At 39.4% G+C, this 22,825-nt stretch overlaps 1 protein-coding gene across 2 annotated transcripts in view; it reads right to left on the bottom strand.

The window, feature by feature from the left end:
- Nucleotides 1–564: 564 nt before the first annotated feature.
- The window catches only part of LOC100372298 (FYVE and coiled-coil domain-containing protein 1-like), a 41,659-nt gene continuing 19,398 nt past the window's right edge, over nucleotides 565–22,825 (bottom strand). For both annotated transcript variants that reach the window (XM_085495230.1, XM_085495231.1), the window contains 7 exons: nucleotides 19,181–19,299; nucleotides 18,801–18,888; nucleotides 17,454–17,578; nucleotides 16,265–16,816; nucleotides 6,984–7,140; nucleotides 5,949–6,118; nucleotides 565–3,497 (listed from right to left, as the gene is read on the bottom strand). In XM_085495230.1, the coding sequence (XP_085351356.1) occupies nucleotides 3,428–3,497; nucleotides 5,949–6,118; nucleotides 6,984–7,140; nucleotides 16,265–16,816; nucleotides 17,454–17,578; nucleotides 18,801–18,888; nucleotides 19,181–19,299 (1,281 nt within the window). In that variant the 3' untranslated portion in view covers nucleotides 565–3,427. The remainder of the gene's footprint in view (nucleotides 3,498–5,948; nucleotides 6,119–6,983; nucleotides 7,141–16,264; nucleotides 16,817–17,453; nucleotides 17,579–18,800; nucleotides 18,889–19,180; nucleotides 19,300–22,825) is intronic.

The following is a 22,825-nucleotide window of genomic DNA, read 5'->3' as shown; positions in this document are numbered from 1 at the left end:
GATAGCATGTATGTGAAACAGCTCTGGTGATGCACTTGTCCAAGCTGATATACAATATGATATGATATGGAAGGGGTCTGTCACAAATTCATGTCTTGGATGTTCAGCGGTGAGGAAAGAGATTGATGAACAGTGCGTGGCAAACAGATAGGACATCTGCCACTATGCATCCAAAGTTATTGATTCAAGTAAAGTTTTGTGAATCCCTACTGATGTGTATTCACTCTAAGGTGTGATGTTGCGCATAGTATACAGGTTGGGATTTTCCACTGCTCAAATTTGTATTTGGCTGACTAATTAATGGCACACTTATGGGAATGGTAACTCCCAAATTTTAAGCCTGAGAACCTGAAGATTTTACAAGTATTACTCAAAATTCTGGAGGTGCCACACACCTGTTGGGTGATAACTTATTAATTCTGGGGTCAACTGGCTGGCAGTAGTAAACCCTACTTTGTATAACTTAACTATCTAATTTAAACAAATACTGGTAGTAATTGGTGTGACACCATAAACTATATATTTTAATTATTAGTTGCATATATTTCCAACAACAACAACAAGTTGAAGTGAAACCGACTTTATTTTATAAATCATTCAACTCAGTGAAATGAGTTTCTGTTACAATTATTCTTATGAACATGCAGAGTACAATGATCCATAATCACAAAATTTGAGACTGGTTTTAAAACGTAAATTATAATTATACATAAAAAAATCAACACATTACAATTGTGGTAACCATAACACATTCCTGAACATTGTTTGCCCTCCAAATTGACCAACAACATGGTGTGAATCAAATTAAATCTGATGAAAAAATAGGTATCAACACAGTTACATTCGATATAATTAAAATCGAAAAATTAAGACCCAGTCCAGACCCTGATTACAACGTTGCAGGTAGTCCACATGATATAATACTGATACTTGGATGGATTTATCACAGGCACTCTATTATGGGTACTTGCATCATTGTACAAAATCTATCAGGCCAGAGATATAATAATATCTAGTGTGCATATTTATATGTTCATAATTCATACTTAAATCGCATACTCCCGGTCAACATGAATCATAAATAAAAAGTCAAATGTATCATAACTAAAAATCATGTAAGTTGATTAACTGAAATCCTATAGAAACATATAATGATAAATATATAAGTGACTGTCTGAAACAGCTGGCATTACTCAGTTGCATTTTCAATTCATATTCCTTCCCTCGCTGCATGTTGTTGCTGACGCCAGAGTTTTGGTTCATGTACCACTCCTTAGTTATTTTTTATGAGAATTAGCAAAGTGGCGCACAAGCTACAATCTGATTATGTAAATTAGCTATAGTCACACATAAGCCACAAAGATGAATCCAAGAAGCAACAGAAATTATTATGTAAATCAACCATGTATTAGCAAGTACCGACTATATGATGAAAAGTACACTCTAAATTACATGAATTCATTAGCAATACCTATACCTGTAATTATACCAAAATCTTTTGCATAATGTTTCATAACTAGTTTAGCAGTACCAATCTATAGCTTTTAAAATCTTGAACAAGGATTTCACTCAAGGCTCAATCAAGAAATCTTTTACACACAGAATTTAGAAAAAAAACAAAGGCAGCTAATGAACAATTAAGAAAACTTTTAAAGACTAATTAGACATGCACAGTATCATCTTCATTGCCTATATGTACAAAAGTACATGCACACAAACAGATCAAATGACCATCTTAACGTATTTACCAATGACAAAAATGAAACACACGGTCTGTATATATTCCTAGAGCTAAGAGCACAAATGTGAGAACAGAGCATGAGCCACAACTTAAATTACAATGGTATGCCTATTATAATCACAAATTTGTGTGTGGTTAATGTTTAGCAAAATTTAATTGTAAGACATAGTCTTACAAATATTGGATCCGTTCAGTTCATTCTAGCCAAAGAATTGTGGATTAGTTTTTAAGCTGTGGCTCACAAGCTAATAGGTAGCAGTGCAGTAACTACAGCATTTCATTTCAATAAAGATTGCTAATATCAAATCCAATTTATATGTACAAATTTTGCGGCAAATTATTGCTTTACTCCTTAATGTCACTCCTACAATTTTAAAAGATAAATGTATGAAAATTTTCCCTATAATAGATGTAAAGTGTCAAGTTTGTTATGTAAAATACAAAAATATACCTGATAATTATCACCTACAAGTAGTAAACGTTTATTCCAACAATCTGAATCTACAAGAAACTAACCAAAATATACATTTTCATAACAAACATAGTTTGTTTTAATGAGCAATTTTAGTTTCATTGAATGACTATTTTGATTTATTCAGCTTGTTGTAAATTGGCAGTACGTGCATTCAGTGATGTTTTAAGATTAGGCAATATTAATTAAAAACATCATTCAAATAAAAATTCTCTAAGTCTCAATGAAGATTTGAACTTTCATAAATATTCCAAGTTTGAAACTTGATGTGACAATGATTTATGAACTTTCATTTGATGTGTTATCAGGACGACAACCACGTCGTCCAATACCGAACAATTGTGAACCAGACTTTAAATAAAATTCCATTAATGTCATATTTATATTTGAATGACATACACATGTAGCCAGTAGATTTGCCTCAGAATGTTTAATTGTTGAAATTGTCCTTACTGAAATAAATAACTATTCACATCTCCAAAAACATGCATACAAACCTGTACAAACAGTTGAAGATGAAATGAATGATTTGATTGGGCACACCAAGAAGCTAGATTCACCAATCAGCATTCATGTAACAACTCAATCAATTTTATATTTAAACCAATAGATGTTGTTGTCTTATACCATGTCATAGCTCAATTGCTTCACACTTGGTTTCACAAATGTTATTTCATGTTCTACTTACCACGAAAACACATATGAATGGTGTACAAAATGAACACAGTTTTTGCACACAGTAATTGAAATCTATTTTGATTTCCTTCCTCTGCTAACAAAAACACTGTGCTAGTCATGTCCATGTTTAATTAACCACAACCCACTATGCTACACATTATTAACCTCGAATTTGAATTCATAGTAGGAATATTTAACATATATCCTATTTGCTCAATTAGAATCGCTTATACTTAAATTGAAGAGGTGTAACTATGGTTAAAATAAGTCACCTTATTGACCCAGTTTACAATAAATACAATTTTTGTATTACTTGTTTTACAGGTGCAATTCTAATGGAGCAAATATGGTATCATGATTAACTGAACAGAAGATAAAAATAAATTCCGATTTTGAAGAGCTGTCTCACCAAAATGTTATAATACTGTTTATAAAAATTACAGTTTGTAACTTAAATACATTATTACATTATTCACTAAGAAAGATTACCATACAAATCAGATTCAAAATGCTGATTTTCGGTGTAGGTCTTCCACTCAATTGCTTAAATTGGCAGCTCCTGGTTGCTTCACTTGTAATTTATATTTAGCCTTTTTGGAGGTGAACCTAGAAATAAAAACTATTATTATACATCTGGCTGCAAAAACAAAAAAAATATTCCAGCTGAAAAATGCTGTACAAACGTTTTATGGACTGCTAGTTCAATGTGTGCCGTATTCTGAAAACAAGCAGCCTATCGGATGAGATAGCTCCGCTGTTAGCAATGCACATTTCAATTAAAGAACAGAAGCTATCATTAGAAAATGAACAATATGTATAGTATCAAAACAATCAGACTTGAAGTGGAAAATATCACTTTTTACCAAAAATTAAAAAAAATATTCATCAAAATTAGAGAATTGAAGATATCATCATGAAATGAACAAATCTGAGTTAGAACCACACGCAGTACCTATATATGTAATATCAAAGCAATTGGACTTGCGGTTTTCAACAAGAAGTTGAAAATATAACTTTTTACCAAAAATGACAAAAATATTCACCAAAATTAGAGAATTAAAGATATCATTACAAAATGAACAAATCTGAGAAAGGTCCACACGTTGTACACCTATATATGTAATATCAAAGCAATTGGACTTGCGGTTTTCAACAAGAAGTTGAAAATATAACTTTTTACCAAAAATGACAAAAATATTCACCAAAACTAGAGAATTAAAGATATCATTACAAAATGAACAAATCTGAGAGAGGTCCACATGTAGTACCTTTACGTGTAATATAAAAGCAATTGGACTTGCGGTTTTCAACAATAATTCGTAAATATCACTTTTTACCAAAAATGACAGAAATATTCACCAAAATTAGAGAATTGAAGATATCATCATGAAATGAACAAATCTAAGAGAGGTCTACTCAAGGTACGTATACACCAAGTATCGAAGCATTCAGGCTTGTAGTTTTCAAGAAGAAGTCGAAAAAGCAAAACATTGACACGAACGACGACGGACGCCGGACGCCGATGGACAATCACTCATATGATAAGCTCCGCTCGACAAAGTCGACAGCGAAGCTAAAAATGAAATCACAAAGTATGCTTCTTTCATTTACATCAAATGCAGAAAATGACTTAAAATAGAATCAGGTCCCTGAATGCAGTTTCTACTGGCACTTGGGATTTATATATCTCGCTAAATTATACATACATGTACTCAGTCAGTACAGGAGCATACATAGTGATATTCTCGTAATAACCTCATATTGGTGATAATTTGCTTTCGAAAGTGTTGACAACAGCCGTAATACTAAGGAGTAATATCATATCTATCCTAAAATATCATGTCAAAATTTTCCAACACAATGTCATGCAGTAGCACTAATTCCTCACAGCGGTTTGTAACCTTTTGGTTGGATTAAAAATGCCCCACACCCACTCACACTGTATCTGTTGCCATGTAATTTTATTTAAACATTTTCTAAATAAAACATTGTTTGCATGATGTGTTTAACAGAGTGCTCAAAAAAGTCTTTAAGGTAGAGATGCAGTTTAGGAAACCAAGTTGACCTCTCTTGTCCACAAAACTATATATTTTCGGAAAACTTATTGTATGAATTTTAAAATGTTGTTAATATTTATTTTTATGGGCACTGTAGTTTGAAATATGCAAAAAAATGTGCTTTTTTGGTCAAAAGTAATTTAAACAAAATTTGCTTCTAAACCATGGTTCTGTTTTCTGTCAAAATTGGTTTATGGGTACATCTGCTTACTATGAAGAAAGCGCCATCTTGAAAACTGTCTACCGGTTGTCAATTTTGCAGGGCAGCAGCTCAAATTTCACTACTTCAAGTTTATGCATAAATTAACACCCAGGCTAGTTGTCTGTGCGATTGTTGTAATACTGTTCAACCAAAAACAATTTCCCGACGGCGTTTTGAAGATAAACACATTATCAATCATTTGTGAAAATTTCAAAACAAAAGGTCAAAGCGTCTAGGAGCTATTTTCTTTTAAAGTTCTGGGATGTGCACTAAAAAGAAACTGAGATAATTGCTAATTTGCATAACAATTCACTCAGTAAGAAGTTTGATAACGCTCAAAATTAAAATGGCTGTAACAGTTCCAAATTTAAATGTATTATCGTTTTGTTTAAAGTTAAATACAGTGTATATTTTGGAGGTACCGTCATTTCTTTTTGTTACCATGTTTCTTTTTTATTATTTATGTACAGCATTGCTAAATCTTGCTAAGCATTCAAAAGAGAGAATGTTTGCACCTGTTATCTATATTTTAAAATCGGTTTTTGAGTATGTTCCACTATTCACAATTCTACAAAATTTTAACAGTCTTTAGCCAAGACTGTTTGGGTAATAAAAAGCAAAAAAAAAAAATTTCACTTCCAAGTGCCCACAAACCTGCATCTCTACCTTAAACATCAAAGTTAAATATTTTCCCAGCAATTTTAATCAATAAATGGGCTATATAATGTCACTTGATCAAAAGCGAGAAAGAAGTTTTTCAAAAATTAGATAAAAATGCGCAAATACAGCAACACTTACCTGGAGAATGAATTATCAAAGAGCAATGTGTAGAGACCACACTGTCTTGCCATCAATTCACCTTGTACAGCTTGTCGATGAGAATTACATCTACAAAGTGGTATTAAAACTTGACTATCTTCTAGTTTGGTTTCTTCAGTCTCTCTGTATGTAACACTGAATGATATATTCTGACAAGGCAAAACAGCAAGTTACTAATTATATCAATATTCAGATAAAATTAAAATAGTAATAAGTTCCATCAAATAAATGACAAAAACCCAAGCCCAAATTTTGATTATGTGATCTCCACATAGTGTTTTTGAGTTAAACAAACACGTACAATTGGAGTTCATAATTTGAAAAACTAGTTTGGGTACTTTAAATTTGTTTCTGTGGACTTTCAAACTTTTACAAAAAACTAATTTCATATGTAGTCACAAATTGCTGTGTCAAAAATGATTATAAAGCATCGCATTTGTCAAAACATATTTTTTGTCAAAATTAATGTATTTTGGATGCATGAACCTTATTACATAAAATATATTGTTGGTTTGCACAAAATTTGATTGGCATGACAACTTTTGTGCTTTAAATTTGATGTTAGCAAGACAATAATTATTTGCATAAATTACAACATTATTTTTGAGAAAAAATATTTAGATAGTAAATTTGAGAGTGGAATTGTTTCCAGTATTCAAAGTTATGTGGAGAAGTTTTATCTTTCCACCCTCCTATGTGCTGTATTTATTATATAATGAAGTGCTCAAAAACAGTGTATTTGCATGACTTTGTGCAATTAGTGATTATTAGTTGTTATACGTTACCATATAAATGTGATGAATCTTATGCCACATGCTTGTAACTAGACTAATCAGCTTGTTACATTAAAAGCAATTTCAAAAGCATTTAATTTCATGCATATTCATAAACATTGCAACAATCAGTTCTGTTGTTATTTTATATGATTACACAAATTTATTTAATTCAGGGAAACCACACCCACTACCAGGAATAATGAAAAGATATAGACCAAAAGAAAGAGGTAAACATTACCTTTGGCTCGGTGGTGAACTCCCAGCAAAGCGTTATTCCAGGTTTTTCAACTAATACAGGTACAACGTAACTTTTACCTGGTTTTATCCAGATCTCTTTGCTTTCGTTGGATGGATTCTCCAGTTGTTCCACTGACATGGTTAAGCTACTAGTCAAACTGCACGATACAAAGAATAATCAATTATAAGAAGCCATGCATGGCACAGTCCCTGTTAGTTATCAAATTTAAGATATTAGTTTTCTTTACAGTAATATATAGTAGTATAGTTTGAACATAAACATATCAGAGATATGGATCCAGAAGCTGATGCTTGATTACAATGATTTTTTAACATTTGAATGGTTCATTCAGTCATCTAGTATCTGGCCATCAAATTAGTACTTATCCATATTGTGAGATATTGCTCTGGAACAGAATTAATTAAAACAAGCCATGCATGGCACAGTTCCCGCTAGTTATCAAATTTAAGATATATAGTTTTGTTTATAGTAATATAGCTGGAATATAACCATGTCAGGAATATAATTTTTTTAACATTAAAATGATTGACATTTGTATCTGATCGTCAAACAAGTACTTGTCAATATTGAGAGATATTGCTCTGGAATAGCTTCAAAATCAGCCATTTTGAATACATGTATATATATACAACATGATGTATAACGAATATATAAAATTTGAATATAATCAGTCAAAGCATTTAAGAGATATGGCTCTAGAAGCCTAATCATTAAAACAAAATGGCTGCCAGTCAGCCATTTTGAATCCAATCTGAAAAATAAAATGACGTGCATCAGGAATCTGTAATGTCTAATGTACATTGTATGTTATGAGTTTGAACAAAATCCATCTGTAAACAGCCGGGAAATGTTTGATTTTGATGACTTTTTAGCACAAAAATGGCCACCATTCGGCCATTTTTAATAGGATCGTCAAACCAATATATCTGTATATCTATGACATGATATTTAATGAATATTTAAAATTTGAACATAATCAGTCAAAGCAAGTCAGAGATATGGCACTAGAACCACATTCATTAAAACAAAATGGCTGCCAGTCGGCCATTTTGAATCTTATCTGAAAAACAAAATGATGTGCATTAAGGTCCTATAATGTGTAACGTATATGTCAATTTTGAACAAAATCCATCTGTAAACAGCCGAAAAATGCTTGATTTTGATGATTTTTAGCACAAAAATGGCCACCATCTTAGATCAGATTGTGAAACAAATTGACGTGCATATGTATAATATCATATATGATGTATGTGTGAAGTCTGATTGTGATTGGTCCAGGCATTTCTAAGATTCAGGTCCAGATGTACACATGCACGGACACACGGAGGTCAAAACATAAGTTCCCGTTTTCGGACTATGTCCGAATGGGGACTAACAAAATTGCTACCAGTCGGCTAGTTTGTACATCTGTACACTGTATATCTAATTTTAACATAATCAATCAAAGCATGTCAAACATATGGCATAGAACTGCACTGAATGGCCTGTCAGCCATTTTGAATCAGATTGTGAAACAAATTGATGTGCAATGTATAATGTTATGTATGATTTAGGCGAGGGTTCTCCGAACCCGCCTATTCACATAGTTCATACCCACCATAGACTCCGGTCAGTCAAAATGACTATTTTGAACTGTAGGCATTAATCAGCGATTCTGCCGGTGACGGAGAGATAGAATCCAGGTCAGGGGAAGCCCCATGACCTCAAGATTCTTTTACCCCTTACGTCACGAACCCACGTGACCGAGGCCACCTGGCAGCGCCACAGGTAGCCGTCCTTCACTCTGTTTCCTTTCTCTCCGCCTAGGGGACTTAGACCAACGCGACGGAAAGAGTGGGGAGGTTGGGGGGACCCGGAGTCTATGGTGGGTATGAACTATGTGAATAGGTGGGTTCGGAGAACCCTCGCCTAAATTCACTACGTTCAATTACACACCATAGACTCCGGTCAGTCAAAATGACTATTTTGAACTGTAGGCAGAGTCAGACACCGATAGGTGGCGGGTTTTTCCGAGCAAACAGAAAAAAAAGGAGAATGATGAAAGACTTTCCCCCAGTCCGGGATGAAAAACAAACCCAAAAACCTAAGTTAAGACCCAAGAAGGGTGGTGTCTTACCTTGCCTGTGCTGTCCCAGAAGCAAGAAGCCAATGCTGCTGTGGTGACAGGGTTCGGTGTGCCCGAGAAAGCTAGACCCAAACCGAACTCGGGGGTGATAAGCTTGAAGTAGGACCAAAACAGTTCGCATGAGGGCGTAGGTCGACAGAAGCGAAACCTGGGAGCTTCCAGGAAGTGCTAGTGGAACAGACAATCTGCCCGCAAAATTGCAGAGACTGACTTATCGCCTATGCGCAGAGGCCCCTGCAGTCGTTCGGGCTGGGTCAGCAAACAAGGCCTGACCCGCTACGACGGGGCCTAACCTGAAGAGACCCTGTTCAATAGATTGGGTGTCTCCTAGGTAGTAGTTGATGAAGACGTTCTGCGTTCTCCAGAAGCCTGCCCTCAGAATGTGTTTGAGGGGGGCACCTGACGCTAGCGCTAGTGAGTTAGCAATCGCACGGACCTCATGTTCTTGTACTTGGTGTCTCTGCAAGGTCTGTGTTGAGGAGGATAGTGTATTATAGACCTCCAGTACAGTCGCAGTAATCCACCTGGGGATGGAAGTCGGGGAAACCGGCTTATCCCGCTTGTCAGGGCCGTAACACAAAAACATGTGTTTGGTTCCCCGTCTAGAAAACCTGGTACGGTTCTCGTAGCAACTCAGCGCTCGGACCGGGCAGAGAAGCAATTCCTCCTGATCTTCCGGACTGACAATATTTGCCAGCCGGGGGATGACGATCGGTTGAGGATCGTGTCCTGGGATTTGGTTCTTGGCGAGAACCCGATTCGTGTCTTAGTACAACTTGATCGCCCATAAAAGCGGCACAACCGTCCGCAAAGGATAGTGCGCGCCTAGCTTTGACCGGCGCCTACCCTAGGCGAGGGCCAGTAGGAAGACTATTTTCCACATCAAAAAATTGAGTGGTGCTGATTGGAGAGGCTCAAAAGGCGGTCTGCTTAGAGCGGACAACACAGCCGACAAGTCCCAGTTGGGCAGTTCCCTTGCATGGGGTCTCAGCGTCTGGAAAGCAGTAAATAGTCTCCTAATAGTAGGACAATCGGTTAGTCTTGTTCCCGTACGTTTGAATGGTGGGGCACAAGGCCGACCTGTAGCCAACGATCGCTGCGTAGGACAAACCCACTTCGTCAAACAGGTGGACGAAGGAGCCTGCTACCTGGCCAATAGAGGGATGGTATCGATCAATCTCCCTTCCGCTACACTAACCAGTGTATGCTCGCAGCCTAGAAATGTAGGCTGCATTGGTGGAATCCCAGTTCGCCCTGGCCAGGACGTTGGCAGCCCGCTCAGATAAAGCTTTCGTATGTGCGGGTCTAATGAGAGCCTCTATGCGGGTAAGTGATACCCGCTGGGCTCGTGGTAGTGCGCTGTCTGGTTGGGACGGCATGTCCGGTAAGTCCGGAAGCACTGCTGGTGTTTCGACTATCGTTTCCGACAGAAGTGGAAACTAGGCCCTGTTTGGCCAATTGGGTGCGACCAATGATAATATGCAGGTGTGCACCTGTCGAAGTCTTCTCCGGTGCCCGGTGGACTAGCGGGAAGGGAGGAAAAGCGTACACAACTAAGTGGATCCGTGGGGTAGCAAAGCGACCCTGGCCCAGGCTCCTGGAGTCAGCAGGAGTGTTACGTACGTCGGGAGCTTGGTGTTCCGGGGTGCGGCAAACGGTCTAACCTTGGACCGTCCACAGCCGAAACAGCCTGGAGGCTACCCACTGGGGTATCAGCCACTCTGTGTTCTGGAGACGGAGTCGCCCTGAAAGGGCGTCGCCAGACTGTTCCTCACCCCTGGAAGGTGGTGTGCGGTTAGCTCCACATTGTATTCCAGGCACCAAAGGAGGATTTTGCTCCACTAGGACTGACAACGATGGGGAATGCGTCCCCCCCCCTTCTTGAAGGAGACCACTGCTGCGTTGTCTGTGCGGAGCAGGACTCTGTGGTCTCGAACTACGGGTAGAAAGCGTGGTAGTGCTAAGTACACTGCTCACAGTTCGAGCCGGTTGATATGGTGGTCCCAAAACTATGCGGGAGCCATATCCTTGGGCTTATTCGTCCAATAGATGCGCTCCCCAACCCTGGGGGGAGGCATTTGTTACCAGAGTCATACCTGCGGCGAGCGGGTCCAAGGGGGCCCCTCTGCCTGAGGTTGGTCAGTGACGACCACCAGGGCAGGGCTTCCTTCACTTGGTCCGAGATCGAAACCTGCCTATCTAGTTCCCATCGGAGAGCTCGGCGTTATAACAAGCGTTATACCGGGCGGCTGCGTAGTGCGGCCTGGGGAATGACCCTTCGAACCGAGGTCATCATTCCAATGATCCGCATTAGTTCACGGAGGGACACCGAGGGAACGTTGACTAGGCATTCGGCTAGGCTGCTTAGCGCTAAGCAATATGCTTGAAATAGCTAAGCCAAGCTTACCTCTGTGTCAAAACTCCATGCCCAGGGACACCAACTGCGCGTTGGCTCGAGGTGGGACTTGTCGATTTACTAACGAGCCCAACTGGTGAAGTAAATCCTGTGTTAGCCTGATGCGTTTGGCTATTACCCCTTGCCCGGGTTGTTGGTAACCAGTAGTCTGGGTACGGATTGAGGTGTACCAACATCTGGTGAAGCAGCAGCACTACCTGTTTCATCCCTCTGGTGAACACGTAGGGCGCTGTGCCTAACCCGAACAGGGGGGGGGCACCGAAGTTCGAATACTTGGCCCAGCTGGGCGATTCGAAGAAGATGGCAACTCGCTAGGTGCATCAGTACATGCAGGTAGGCCCTGCTTAAGTCTAGCGGGGCTAGCCAGTCAAAATGGTGGATGGAGAGAAGAACCCTGAATGGTGTCTCCATGTGGAACCGATCGAGGGGCACCTACTGATTCAGTCTGTCTAGGTCCAAAACTGGACGCCTGCCACTTGTAGATTTGGTACTACGAACACATTTGGGTAGAAGCCTGGACTTAGTTCCGGCTGATGTACCTTGTGTATGGCGTCTTTCCCCAGCAAACTGCTACTTCCTGTCTGATTGCTTCCGCCTTGCGGGAGTCCCCTGGCAGTGCCCAACAGGGGAGACACTGACGGGGGGAAATGGAGATTTCAGCGGTATGCCGTAAACGGATGTCACCACCTGGAAAGGTCCAGGTATCGGTCACCCGCCGTCTCCAAACCGGACTACACCGGCGCAATCCGTGTACGACAGGGATGTGTGGCCATGTGTTCGGCAGTTGCGAGGGGGGGGGGTGCTCCCTTCCCCCATGAGGTGAGTTCCCCAAAGCCTGAAGTAGTCACTAAGTTGTGACCTGGCCACTCACCGAACACGTGCCTGCCCCCCCCCCCCCCCGGTTGCAGAGGTGAGCGTCAAGCATGCTTTCCCCTGCTGCCGGGTAGACGTCCGCCCAGAGAGGGTGAGGGGCCACCACCTGGCTCTTACCTCCCTGGGGACGCACCACTACCCTTCCCTCCCATGGAAGGGTATAGTCGCTTGCCTCCTGGCTGACTCTGGCTAGCGGACAACGCCCTAGGGCGTTGTGTTTTCTGTGCTTGGGGTGCCCTCCGCTTGCCTATGGCAGAACCAACTGGCTAGCGGATTCGATCTGAACCCTGTGATTCATTGCACTCCGAAGCTCCGGGACTGTACCCACCATTCCCTGAACAAAGAAGGTGGAGGGTGTCCAGTCTGCATCACTGAGGTGGGGACGTACCCCGGCTCAGTTTGTCGGCGAAAACACGTGCGTCTAAGGCCGCGTCTTGTAGCACAGTAGTGGCCCTGGCCAAGCGAGCCAGGCAACACTAGGGGGTGTCGCACGTAGATGTGCAGTGGCCCACCAGTAAAAATGTCGCCTGGTCTAGGAGGCTGGTGCGTTCTGCCTCCAAGGTCACCAGAGTGCTGGGCATGCATAATAATGTGCTCAAGCAACTCTGCCCTCAGGGCTAGATGGGTCGTCCTCAATTGGCAAAGACACCCATGGAACGCGGCTATCCCCCTTTGCCCGGTTTGCCAAATTCATGGTACCGGGGTCTGGGGAAGGAGCCTTGGAATCCGATTGGGGGTGTTTTGGTCTCATCCCACGCTATGGGGTCTGATCCCGAAACACACCGACCGGGTAGCGTTTGGTCCAGTGGGAAATGTTGCCTAACGTTATCTCCACCCGTGGGCCTTAAGCATTACATCCTCCGCGGCTGACCAACGCTGCCCATCAACACCGTTTGCGTGCTCTGCGCCCCACTCCGCACTCAGACGGACAGGGGAGAGATGTGCCGATGGGGTTGCTTTGGATCCCGACGCCCGTGATCCCATAAGCTTTGAAGCAACCTTAGGTGGTCGCTTTAGGATCAAGGGTGGAGGTATATACATCGTATCACTGGGATCGATGATACTCCGCCTCACCCCAAAAGCGTGGCTCACCGAGTCATATAGATGGAAGACTCTGAGGGACCGCCCGGAGTACCGGCTGTATCCAACGCGAGTGAACTGCGTCTCCTTTAACTTAAAATATGTGAGAGGGAGCGTGTTCGACTGTGCGTCTCATGACAGGGTCGGTTCCCTCTGGGGACGCCCGTGGGTCAGTAAGAAAGGAGTCAAAACCCACAGCGGGGACCAGACACAAGGATAAATTCGTTACCGTTGTACCGTTACCGCGTGACGAACCCTAGCTGGCTGAAAGTGGGGGGGGGTCAACACGTGCCCTGCCCTGAAAGCCCTGCCCCGAGATCGGAGACTTGGCTGCCAGCACCCCGTTGGCATTCAGTGCCCGCGGATCCAGAGAAGGACCGGTGCAATTAGCCTGAGCCTCGGCCACCCCCCAAAATAGTGGGAGAGCCGTGACTGGGAACGGGGGTTCCCCGGAAGAGACGTGTTTGAATGCAAATATGCTTTCGTGTCTCTTCCTGTTTGCCCACCGAGGGGACACAGTGGAGACAGCTCGCTCCGACTGCGTCTGATCTACCCGGCCTGCCAGGGACGCAATTGCCCCGACAGTCCTTCGACCAAAGCCCTCAACTCGGAGGCAAACCCGGTGCCGTGCGAGGAAGGGTCCACAAAGAGACCCGCAACGGGCCCCATAGGAGGAAAGCCTCCAGGGGCACAGTCTCGCTGCAGCCGGTAAAATCGGGTAAACCACCGCCTGAAAAAACAGACTGTGAGGATGCCCTCCGATCAGCAGGGGAGACCGAGAAAAATATCGGTACCTCCACCGTCGGGCCTCTTACTCGACGTCCCGGTACATGAAGTACCGGTAGCCGAGTGTGAGGACTTTCCACTCATGCAAAACACGCAACTCACTTTAACCGATTTGTTTACTGGACGCGCGACCTTGCTGTGACGCGGTCAGTCTCAGCGATCTTGATGGCTCTGAATGAAAATCTCAGGCCTCAGAACTCCAGTGAAAAAAACACGCCTTCACGCAAAAACCCCGAAACCCGCACGTAGCTACTACAAAGTATCTCGGATGCGGTTTCTATGCTGGTAAATTCTGAATATAACCACTGCCAGGTCGACTCGAAACACGAGGAGACCGGAAAGAAAAACGGCAGCGAGCCCTGGTGCTGTCATTACACCTATATATTGCTAAATACATTAAAAATAAAAGACGACATGCATGAGGGAAACGAATTACAGTTGTAAAAGGTGCCGCCATGAAATCAACATGTGACTACGTAGTGGCGCCGGATTTTGATTTCTTTGCTGTGAAAAATACTACACACAAAGGGGAAAACGACACGAGGGTAAAAAAAAGACAAGGAAAACTTATCCTACCAGCTACCATGTCAGATGCCGAGCAGCGGCAACAACCCAAGCTATAAATCCAGACAGGAAAAAAAGCAGGCGATCCAGCAGAGCTCGCTAGATTTCATCTCCACTCGAGGCGGAGAGAAATTAAGAGTGAAGGACGGCTACCTGTGGCGCTGCCAGGTGGCCTCGGTCACGTGGGTTCGTGACGTAAGGGGTAAAAGAATCTTGAGGTCATGGGGCTTCCCCTGACCTGGATTCTATCTCTCCGTCACCGGCAGAATCGCTGATTAATGCCTACAGTTCAAAATAGTCATTTTGACTGACCGGAGTCTATGGTGGGTAATTGAACATAGTGAATGTATGTGTTAAGTTTTAATGTAATCGGTCCAGGCATGTCTAAGATATACAGTAGGTCCGATTGCACAGAAAGACACACAGACACAAGCAAAGAGGTCAATCTGTGAGTCCCAAAGACAGTAGAAAATACAATGAGAGTTTATGCAATGTCCCTTTGTATGCTAGGTACATGAAAGTTCTAACTGTTCATATCATTCTTTTTTTCCCCTGCCAGTACTTTCTTTTTTTAATCATTTATAAAAAATCCAATATGTTCACAATCACAGTCTCTCCACAAATTCAAACTTTATCTGTTTTTAATATTTTACTAGGTTCCTCCTTGTAGCGAGATACAAATAAAGTACTGTATTAATATTAAACATGCATGGCATAGTCCATTTTTAATGGAATCCTTAAACCAATACATCTGTATATCTATGACATGACGTATAATGAATGTATAAAATTTGAACATCAGTCAAAGCACATCAGAGATACAGCTCTAGAATCGCTTTCATTAAAACAAAAAGGACAACAGTCAACCATTTTTAATCTTATCTAAAAAACATGCATCAAGGTCATTTAATGTTCAATGTATGTACCAAGTTTGAACAAAAACCATCCGTAAACGACCAAGATCTGGCTCCGGAAAGCCAGAATTGCTTGACTTTTTATGGTTTTGCACAAAAATGGCCACCATTCGGCCATTTTTAATAGGATCGTCAAACCAATATATCTGTATATCTATGACATGATCTTTAATGAATATTTAAAATTTTAACATAATCAGTCAAAGCATGACCGAGATATGGCACTAGAACCACATTCATTAAAACAAAATGGCCACCAGTCGGCCATTTTGAATCTTATCTGAAAAAATAAAATGACGAGCATCAAGGTCATATAATATCCAATGTGTGTACCATGTTCGAACAAAATCCATCTTTAAACAGTCGAGAAATGCTTGATGTTGATGATTTTTCAGTACAAAAATGACCATCATTCGCCCATCTTGAATCAGACTGAAACAAATTGTGTATATGTATAATATTATATATGATGTGATCATACTTTAATTAATTAATTATTTACCTGTCGTCACTGATTTCCATACTACTGCCTAGCGTATTTGATTTCTCATCTTCTTTGGTTTTAGCAATCTCTTCATCACTGATCAAATCAAACAACTCATCTCTGCTGGAGTCAATATCATCCATCGTTGTCTCCGAGGCAGCCCCAACATCTCCTGTTGTCATGACAACAGATGCTGATGGATCAACTTTCTTAGGTTCTTCTAACAGAGATAAGGGTTTCACTGATTCGTTAGTATTTCCTGTTCCTACATTACTGTCATTAGTACGAGGTGGGAACTCGTTTCCATCTTCAGAAGAAGGGGACATGACACCACTTGATGCAGTTACAAAAGATGATCGACTATTACTCCTCTCGTCATCATCTGGAGTAGTTGTCGTTGACGACATGTCATCATTTCCAGACTCCATACTCAGTCTGGAAATTTGGCTTTTCAATAAGGCTGGGTCTATTTCATCATCACTCATTTCCACCAATGATGCATCAAGTAGACCACCATCTTGTTGGTGTTGTAGTTTAGCATGACAACCTTGACAGGCCCTGGCTTTTTTACTGAAATAAGAACATTTATGAAATGTAGCTTATGAAATAGATTTACTCCAGAATGTTGATTTTGTAGAAGCATTTATTACAATTACTGGGTGCTAATAACCAATCGTCATGAAAACAATAGCTGTTCACAATATTATTCACCAGTTACATCTTTATTGTGCAAGAGTTATGCTATAAGTGCAATAGTGATGAACAGAAGAATGTAAAATTCACAATCACAGGAAATACCTTTTGCTACAACATTTCATGATTTTCCTTGATCCCCAGAATTTGTCCCTTTCAAAATCTGCTCTGACCAAACGTTCATATTGAATGAGAAAATTGCTTAAGCCAAACATCTCAGTTTTTTGTCTACACAAAATACATCAGATCCAAACACCTTAAAAATCACTTTGGTGTTCAGTTTAGTCAGATTTCACTATACTGGTTATATAAATATTCATAGGAAGTGGGTTTTTTGTGTTTAAGTCAGGGATAATAAATACATAGCAGTGAAAATTTGACTATACATAAAAACTTTAAAACAGGCTTTTTAATAAATGTTGTCCGGAAACAATACTGTGTTCCATATACATTGTATTGACAATTCATCACAAAATCAATGTACTCTGTGAGACAGATACAAAGTGTACAATACCTGCTGTGTTTTGTCATGATCCAATTATTGGAGCAATTATGACAGAATATTCTACCACAGAGACGACAATGATGACGACGAGTTATTATAGAAAACTCAGTGTTACACAGCATACAATGAGAAACCTAGAAAAAAGAAAGTAAATGAAATACATTTGCATTGGGAATAATTCAAATGCAATGGTTGGGTAAGCCATGCCAAGATAAACTAGTTAAATGCATTATAGATCGATATATGATATACTGTAAAATGGAATCAAAATTTGAACATAATCAGTCAAAGCATGTCAGAGGTATGGCTCTAGAAGCCTATTCATTAAAACAAAATGGCCACCAGTCAGCAATTTTGAATCCGATCTGAAAAATAAAATGACGTGCATCAGGAACTCACAATGTCTAATGTATGTTATAAGTTTGAACAAAATCCATTCATAAATGCCAGAAATGCTTGATATTTGATTTTTTAGCACAAAAATAGCCACCATTTGGCCACTTTGAATAGGATCGTCAAAGCAATATATCTGTATATCTATGACATGATGCATAATGAATATTTAAAATTTGAATATAATCAGTCAAAGCAATTCAGAGATATGGCACTAGAACCACATTCATTAAAACAAGTCGTCCATTTTGAATCTCATTTGATAAACATCAAGCATCAATGTCCTACAATGTCGAATGTATATACCAAGTTTGAACAAAATCCATCTGTAAACAGCCGAGAAATGCTTAATTTTGATGATTTGTCAGTACAAAAATGGCTGCCATTCAGATCGTGAAACAAATGGATGTGCATATGTATAATGTCATGCATGATGCATGTGTGAAGTTTGGAGTGGAGTGTGTAGAGTATGTGTGGAGTCCGGTCAAACCCCGGTGGCAGTCATGTTTGTTTTAATTATTAGAAGATGCTTATGCGTGTAATCATTCCATATTTTGAATCGCATTCCTAATATGGTAGGATGAAAAATCCCCATAAAATACTGCATAATTACAGCATGCTGTAACTTGTGGCGTTACAATGACAGATGTATAATAAAACTTAATATTTAACAATTCACTCCATATTATGTATTCGCTGCAGCTCATGACGTCCTTTATATTTTGTGGCGAATCCTAAAATGACCTTTCGATTCCCGGTTTGACGTGGTAAAATGTGCAATGAAAGAATAAAAAGCAAACGCAATAAATTAGCAATACAAATATGATAGTTTAGTGATGCTAATACTGACAATAAATGCATGATTGCTCAATGCATTGGGGGAAAGACACACTGTAACTTGGTGAGAGCGGAAGATCAAATTCAAAATTTAGTAAAGGTTTTCCCAATGTCATTATATCCTACCTCTTTGTCATCTAACCATCTTTCGGCAGCTTGCAGCTTCTGCTGATGAGCTAACCAGTCAGTCTTCTGCCATAGATTGTCCTTATCTCTGGCAATACAAAATTAAAGAGACTGAGATATATAAAAAAGCAATCTACCAGGAACACAGCATAATGTGCAGCAACTAGATCACCAATGTGATACACCTACTTTCAAATTGTCGAGAGGGAGATACTGTAAAACCATTTATTTTCACTGACATTTAATTTCACTATTTTGATGTTTTGAGCATATTCACTGGGTTTTAATTTTACAAATTTGTCAAAGAAACAATCACTTCTATTGTTATTGTTTCATGTTTACGTAGATTTAATGTGGGTAGGAATGTAAACTGCTATTACCTGATGAGTTTTATTAGTCTCTTCTTCAATTCTGCATTGTCACTATCTAGTTGTGCCATTTCTGTCTCCTTGTTTTTCTCAAAATTATCAAGCTGATTTTGCAATCTGGAAATTTCACACTGAAACAAACAAAAAAAACAATAAGGAATTTGTCACATTGAATGTTATGAGTTTCAAGCTTGCCAGAAAAATGAAATGTTTGGCTAGAGTGATCAAAGATAGCTTTCATTATATTGATGAGGAATATATGCACTTAGTTTATATAGGTAATATCAGAGGTACATTACTTTGGGTTTGCAACACGCATAGTACTGTATGGTGACATCATGCCAAGATTCCATTCAAGTCTCATCTCGTAGATAGCGAGACTGATGCTACGACCTTCTGACATGACATTGGTGGTTTGTAATAAAACAATAAAACATGTATTACCACATTCATAGTGAACAAATGTAATAGATCGAAAATGTACAGAAAATATAGTTATCGTAATCCGTCATATAGTGAGCAGCTATTTTGACCCACCTGGACATCCCAGTATCCTAGTTACCTCGGGCATGCACATTCGCATTTTTCTGAGTTGGAACGCTTATGCGAGAGCGAGATTGAAACGAGATCTTGGTATCATGTCACCGTAGTTGCAAACCCCAAGTAATGTACCTCTGGTAATATATCATATGGTCCCGCAAAGTAATCATCTTTAAAACAACCAAGGCAAGTTAACAGCCACCTAAGGCAAAATAAGTCTTCTAGAGTTGAATTATAAAATGAGCAAAACTGAAAGAAGTCCACCCAACGTACCTACCGTTAAAGTCCCATTATAAACCGCGGTTTATATTACAATGTATCAATTTAAAAATTGGGATCAAAAGTTCGGGGTGCGGTTTCTATTACGTACATATTGCAATTACTAAATGGGCGTGGTCATTTATTGTCCACAACACATGCACAAAACAAACAATACACCGTACAATCTCTTGAATAGGCGTCGGGGAAGAGTGAAAGGCCTTATTTTGGTTCTAAAATAGGCATTACGAAATGTTGAAAAATGACAGTCATTCAAAAAAAAAATTCCACATGATACAAAAAATACTCAGTATTTTTAATGTAATATGCATTTATTTTTTTAATTTTCTTAATAACGAAAAGTATATTCTAACAGAAGTTTCAAATAAAAACACGAATGCACTGCTTAGTAGCAAATGATCACATAACGGTAGCTCAATCTGGCCATGCTGTGGGTCACAAGTGAATAACTTACTTGTTTTCAAAGTGTTGATATTGGTGATTATTATTTAGTAGTGATTACAATAACGCACAAAAAATAAATTCGTTGAATTGTTATAAAATGCAAGTAAAATTCAACTTAGTTTCCCCGTAAGCGAATGATTTCAGTCGCATATAAACAGCCGATACGATATCCGCCATGTTTTTGAATGCTCACGTGATGTATTATTGACCGGATAGGTCAAGTCGCTAATTAACCAATCAAAATGCTGGATGGTGCCCACGTGTCTAAATTACATAGCTCATTTAAATATGTTAATGACAGTTCAGCGACCTCATGGTGAACGCAACACGGAAGAGATTTACCGATAATGTAGTGCGATCTTTTGCCTTTGATTTCCATGGGAAAGCGGCATGATTTTTTTTTTAAATCAAGAAATTATTTGTTTTCGAAAGATAAACTGAGCATTAAAGAATAATTCAACACTTTTACGGTGATAAAAGCTTATTGTCTAAAACTTACGAAACACAGACGTATTCAGAAAGAGTATTGACAGAGGTCGCCGCCAGAACAAAAGCAGTTTCATTGCCTGTCTGACATCTTATCACCGCTGAACAATAAATAGGTGTGAATATTTTTAGGCATGTTGCCGAAACAAATGAATAGGATTAGGAACAATGCCGTTTTGGAACAGCTGGTTGAAACAATGAAGTCAGTCACGGTCTTGTTGAATTGGGGGTGCGGTTAGTAATAGGTACTTTTCAAGTTTTCAATTTTTGTTAAGAACTCTTTAACCCCGAAGCCGGAATTGGGGGTGCGGTTACTATTACGTATGCGGTTTATATTAGGACTTTAACGGTACATATAAAATATTAAAAACAGCGTCCGGATTACTTTCGGAAATTCCGTCGCGTTTCGGAAAGTTTTAATTTTCAAAACTTTTGAATATTTATTTGTGCTTTTAGGTTAGTGAGAAGGTTATAATAATTCTTCATTTCACTTTAACACTGTTTTTACACCCCTCAGACCCCTTTAAAAAGTCACTTCTGGCCATTATAATGGCCACTATTTTCTTAATGGCCAGAGTATTGACCAGAATTTTTTAAGTGGCCAAAATATTTACCAGTGTTTGAAGCAATGTTTTAACCCCCCCTCCCCCCATATGACATTTTTACTTTTGCAAAGCTGTACCTCCCAGATCTTTAGTTGTTTATGCATAGATGGTCTTTGGTTATAAATTATTTACTTTCCAGTCATTTTTGAAGTGTAAATCTTTGTCATACTTTCTGCTGTGTTGACTTCCTGTCACTATGCTTTTGTTTCCCTTTGGTTAGCTAAACCATGGCTAAACATATGAACGCTTGTTGAAAATCACACTTGGAAGTAAGAGTTTCTAATAGAATAGCAAGCAATCTAATCTATTCCTGAAATTGTTAAATTATATATAGTGTTATTTGGAAATGTCAAAGTAAACTTCTAGGAATCTGTTATTCAGTTCAAAAAATAAACTGGTTGCATGCAGAATCTCAGAGAAACAATTGCATGTACATGCAGGAATGTTCTGATGTTGCAGCAGAAGTTTGGGCCTGGACATTCCAGTCGCATTTTTAAAATGATTTTAAATAATGTACGTATTCTTAACAAACTGTTACATGAGAGGGGGCAGAGCATGAAATAATATTTTAGTTTTGGAAACTATGCAAAGATGTGTGTTCAGTAATTCAATACCTTTGATGAGCCATTATTAATAGCACACATTAGGTTAGATTTGAATAGATTCCTAGTAAGATTGGTGCATTCTTAATTGTTGTATTTTGTAGGCAGTTCAAAATTGTTAATTATTCATTTGCATACTTTTCATTTGCATAACTTCGTTTGTTTGTTTAATTCCTCCAATGCGCATGATTCTTGTAGCCAATTCTCTTCGTTCTGTTTACATGCACTGTTTACATCGCACGCTGTTCGTGCCCAGTCATTTCTGTTCGGGTTATTTTCTATCACCCACCCACCCATTTTTTCTCGCAGTCATGCCAGCTCGCTTTTCTATCATTTTGTATTAGTATCACGCTTTGTTTTGTTTCGTTCTTGTTTTTGAGTGCTTTTTATCGTTTTGTCACAGTTCTGTTTTGGCCTTTTAATGCTGTATTTCACTGTATGCCAGAAATGTAATTTTAGATTCAACAGAATTAAACTAACTTTTTATTTTCTTTTGCCGCCGATTCCTAGTAAGATTGGTGCATTCTTAATTCAAAAAAACTTAAAAAGTTTTAATACTACTAAATTATACATATGTTTGATATAATTTATTGTAAAACATTAAAAACGGTGAAAATTTGCCAAAATCCTGATATGTGTTGCCAGTGATATGCTAGTTTCCATTGTTATTTAAATGTACTCATCAGGGAGGTAAATCCATT

The sequence above is a fragment of the Saccoglossus kowalevskii genome, chromosome 21 (assembly GCF_978046115.1).
Source record: "Saccoglossus kowalevskii chromosome 21, keSacKowa6.1, whole genome shotgun sequence".
Lineage (NCBI taxonomy): Eukaryota > Metazoa > Hemichordata > Enteropneusta > Harrimaniidae > Saccoglossus > Saccoglossus kowalevskii.
Note: the sequence above shows the minus strand (reverse complement) of the source record. Positions and strands in the feature narration are given on the sequence as shown.